The sequence below is a fragment of the Zingiber officinale genome, chromosome 3B (genome assembly GCF_018446385.1).
Source record: "Zingiber officinale cultivar Zhangliang chromosome 3B, Zo_v1.1, whole genome shotgun sequence".
NCBI lineage: Eukaryota > Viridiplantae > Streptophyta > Magnoliopsida > Zingiberales > Zingiberaceae > Zingiber > Zingiber officinale.
In genome coordinates, this window is record NC_055991.1 from 104,953,561 (window position 1) to 104,958,262 (window position 4,702).

General features: G+C 31.9%; 1 protein-coding gene across 1 annotated transcript; it reads right to left on the reverse strand.

Annotated features, from left to right (window-relative positions):
* Positions 1 to 1,567: 1,567 nt before the first annotated feature.
* LOC121967210 (40S ribosomal protein S21-like) lies at positions 1,568 to 4,002 on the reverse strand. The gene is made up of 4 exons (XM_042517295.1): positions 3,880 to 4,002; positions 3,553 to 3,652; positions 3,319 to 3,451; positions 1,568 to 1,875 (listed from the first exon to the last, which is right to left on the reverse strand). Exons 2-4 carry the CDS (start codon positions 3,600 to 3,602, stop codon positions 1,810 to 1,812), a joined length of 249 nt encoding a protein of 82 aa, XP_042373229.1. The 5' UTR covers positions 3,603 to 3,652; positions 3,880 to 4,002; the 3' UTR covers positions 1,568 to 1,809.
* Positions 4,003 to 4,702: the final 700 nt, after the last annotated feature.

Below are 4,702 nucleotides of genomic sequence, written 5' to 3' on the forward strand. Positions count from 1 at the left end.
AAGAGGTGGACAGGGAGGGAGATGTCCGACCGGACCGAGCATAGTTCGGGCTCGGTTGGCCTGCTTTCTTAGCGTGTTGGGGCTGTCAGACAGCCGGTGGTGTCAAGAATGACTACTGCCTGAGTTTGCTTAATTCTTTAAAAATAAAATATTAAAAAATTTAATACAAGCATACAATTTTTAAAGAAAATGAAAATATGTATGTTATAATTCTTTAGTTTTTGTTTTAAAAAATTAATGCATAATTCATAACTGGTATTTGTAATTCAGACTAAGAATGAGTGCTAAAGTTAGAAAACAAATTGAGATGCTATCGACATCAATGGGTTTATAGTTAGATGAGGTGAATCAATTACCTCATCTATTAGAGTGAACGATGTGCTAGGTAGTGTGAGACCAAATTAAATTTTAGTTAATGTAATAAAAAATAATTGTTAATTGATTTGAATGTTACAAATGAAGTAGCCTTGATAGAACTCAATGGAGAAGGTGCTGGAACATAACTGTCAATTGCACAAAACTATGATAGTTGTCCATTATTTAGATATTATGGATATCTCAATTCAAATTTGATTGTTTAAAATTTTTACATCAATTGATTATTAAATTTAATAATATAAATTTATTTGTTTATTTTAAAAATTTATTTATTTATTTAAAATATTGATAAAAATTGTATTCATTAAATTTGATAATATAAATTTATTTATTCATTTTAAAAATTTATTTATTTTATTTAAAATATTGATAAAAAATTTATTAATGAATATGATTCAAAAATATCATTTCTGAATATATTCATGAACATTAAGTTAATAAAATACAAGTGCACAAGTGTTAAGTACATGGTATGACAGGACAAAGAAAGGTACCATGCACTTTAGTTCGGATCCTCTGTCCCTATTTTTCTCTGTCCCCGTGTCCCACTACCGATCGGACGGGTCAGATTACATCTCAATGCATCATGGCATCTTTAAGATGTGTGCAATATCCTCATGATGTGCAAGACATCCTTGAGATGTAATCTAACCCGTCTGATCGACAGTGAGACACGGGAACAGAAAGAAATAGAGATAGAGGATCCAAACTGCATGCACTTGTCATCTGTGCCAAGCCCTTAATGTCAAAAATAACTGTTTCAGAAGAAGTTGCTGCTGCAACAATATAATTCAATCATTTCTCCTATGTGATTTGTGTTTTTGAGCTGTGGTTAACTGTGAAACTGATTTTGTTTCTCAATGTGAAATCTTCAAGGACTTAGTTGATGACCTTGCTATGCAAGTACCAGCATGTCTTCAGGTGCGCTATTTAGCCATTGAAGATGTCCCAGAGGATATTGTGAATAAGGGAAATTGAGAACATAAGATCAACCAGAAAAAATCCTAGTCAAAACTTACTTTATCAGAATGTTCTCTCGAGTTTAATGGTGGATGACCTTGCTAGGATCTGGTGGAACAGAGTTGCTGCTCTCGGAAAGAACGTCAAAGATTTAGGTATCACTAATAGAAGAATGGTTCTGGGTAGGAAAATTATAACCCCACAAACTCTGCTCGAAAGAAATAACATATTAGATTATGAATCAAAAACTTTATTAGGGCTAAATTTCACTGACGCACAAGGCTAAACAGATCTTCAAGAGAAAATCATCAACTTAAAAAATCAACACGACCAAATGGCAATGTGATATGGCATGTCTCAGAAATCTACTTGTTTAAAACATCAAACAGCAGCAAATTGTTGTATAACTAACAAAACCATAACCATAATGACTCCTGCTTAGGTTCATAACAGATAAAAGAAATTAAGCAACTATTGTTGCTTGATTTCTGTTTTCTTCTTCAGCCAAAGCCTGTCAAGAGCACCATCAGCATCACCCTGCGCAAAAGTGGAAGAAATTTAAGAATAAGTGAGAAATTTGCAACACAGCCAAATACACAGTAACCCATCAATAGAAAAAAAAAATCATAAGAAAAATATTGCATATATCCATTTATTTGAATCAAAAAAAAAGAAAATAAAAAGCAGTGAAAAACTTTGATCAGGTCAATTCAAGAAAATAATAATAAAGCAAAACCAAATACTGATATTATAATCAGACTGCAAATCTAAGCACATTGCTGCTTCCACTTCTTGTCTAGTGCCACTGCAGAATGCACATAAGCCACTGAATACTTAATATTTAAGTCTAATGAGTAATGGGAGCAACCATTTTCACTTAAACCTAATGATTAAAGGGAAAAACCCAACAGGTAAAAAAGAACACAGCTAAAAAGAACTAGCAAGCAAGAATCAAGTTCAAAACCAGCTGATGGATATAACCCAAAACAAAAGGCAAGACTACCATAGGACCGATCACCACAGAGAGGCCAACTCAATTGAAAACATACTGCTGAACCCACCACAACCAATGCCCGTAGCACTGATCAATAATAGACTAAGCCAAATGGAATCATTCTATTAACATGTGACATGTAAAAACATACATCATATAAAAGTGAACTGCCAAATCAATTGTCCTACCAGCCCATAGATCGTTTTATCACTTTACCAAAATGAGACCTAAATAAGGTACCTTGCCTTCCCTTTATCCTACACTACGATTAACTCAGCTCGTGATAATGAGGGAAACAATGACTTTTATTAGCAATAGCTAAATATTATAAGTGATTAAGAGAAAGCTAGCAAGGTCTATTGTCTATAATAAGCAGATTGCAAGTATATATTTTAAATGCCAAGTCAAAATTGTAAAAGGCAAAACTAATCTACGAAGAAAATATCCCCATATCAATATGTTAATTGTTGCTCATTGGATGCTCGAAAGCTTCAGGTTCGATATGCTTAGTTAATAGCCTTAACATGTGATTTTTTGCAAAACATATGACATGATAATTGTAATTAGATTTTTTTTTTACTTGCAAAAAATCACTATGGGCATTGAAACATTGACTTGGAATTGGGAATCAACTATACAGACTTGATTGATCTGAACACTTAACATCACAAATAGTGTTCAAGCTTGCCACTTTTCCCTGCGTCAATAATGCATTGAGGTATCACGCAACCAATCCAGGACAGTTTGCATGTCATTCGAAATTGAAAAGTAAACTTTTGTTAGCAAAAAAGACAACTTGATAGCATGGACTTTGGAGGTGGGACTAGGGGAAATTATCAGGTCATTCTACACTATAATGGAATAAATCCTGGTTAGGACCTGATTAATATGGAACTAAACAGGCTACACTATACAAAAAAGTAAATTCATCAACAGAGGGAGAATACATATAAAAATCATATTTTAAGTTCAAAGATGGAACAAACCTGAGCACGAATAAAGCCAGAAAGAGCAAAAGTGGTATACTGGCCGGTGTACACTCCATTATCATCCAAGTGTCCAATATTGATTTGGACGGATGCGTGATCCTTGGCAGTGATTAGTCTGTTCGTAGCAGAACTAGGGGAGAAAACGAAAGTTGGAAAAAACATCACAATAATCAACATAATCGTTCAATATATCCAGGCTACAGAAGTTCTAATTAATTATAAGATAATCACCATTTTCTAGGGATGTAAAGATCCATCATTTCACCCGCTTCGTTCTGCATCTTGAAAGTGAGATCGCTTCCCTAGATTCACAAATATGTGACCAAATCACCTGATAACACAATAAAAAAACAATTAGGGAAATATTTTTCCTACAAGCCACCTCGAGTGTATGTTAAAATGGCAAAGGATCATTCGACGAATTAATGAACATCAATTTTAATGCAGAAACAGGAAAATAAAAAATCAAAATACCCAGAGAACGAGGATCACCGACTTCCAAATGAACCAAAAAAACCTAAGGAGAAAAGCACTGCGACTGGGGCTTTGAATTCGTACCTTGGCGACGATAAACGCAGGAAACTGAGGAAAGCGGCGCGAGGCGGAGAACAACGGATTAGGGCTTCTATATAAAGACTGCATTAACCCTAGAACGTGTGAACTTTGACAGGCCTGGAGAACAACGAGTTTGACAGTGGGCCGGTCCAATTAGATACAAAGTTGATCTGTTCACAGGCCCCCATGCCTTAGCCACAAGCTAAGTGAGAAGAAACTAAGAAATGAGAACTTAGGGGACGTTTGGTTCAAATTATCATGTATAATTTAATTATATAATTATCAGGTAATCATATAACCAAAATTATATGGAATAAAATATAACTAAATATTGTTTGGTTCAATCTAGGTAATACAACAAAAACATGTTTGTTCGAAGATTTTAATGAATAACCTAATTTAGTATTTTACTAGATTACCCTTAGTTACAAAACCAACTATACATAATAATAATAATAACAATAATAATAATAATAATAATAATAATAATAATAATAATATTATTATTATTATTATTATTTAAACTCTATTATATTTTACTATATTTTCACTTTTTTATTTTTATATATATTTTTATTTTTTTATTTTGTTTTTTATGTTTTTAAATTTTTAATTTTTTTTAATTTTTTAAAGTTTTTTTACTTTTTTATTTTTTTTTATTTTTTAAGTTTTTAAAATTTTTAGGGTTTTTTACATTTTTCAATTTTTTTTAATTTTTTTTAATGTTTTTTAACATTTTTTATTATTTTTTACTTTTTTAAAATTTTTACGTGTTTTCTATTTTTTTTTGTTTTTTTTAAATTTTTTAATGTTTTTTCTATTTTTT

Bases quoted from the DNA above. Each gene is read 5' to 3' on its own strand.
- LOC121967210 (XM_042517295.1), bottom strand. From the start codon at position 3,602: ATGCAGAACGAAGCGGGTGAAATGATGGATCTTTACATCCCTAGAAAA. The intron at 3,452-3,552 runs GTGATTATCTTA...TTTCTCCCCTAG, and splicing joins CTTTACATCCCTAGAAAATG to TTCTGCTACGAACAGACTAA. The intron at 1,876-3,318 runs GTTTGTTCCATC...ACTTTTGCGCAG, and splicing joins CTGGCTTTATTCGTGCTCAG to GGTGATGCTGATGGTGCTCT.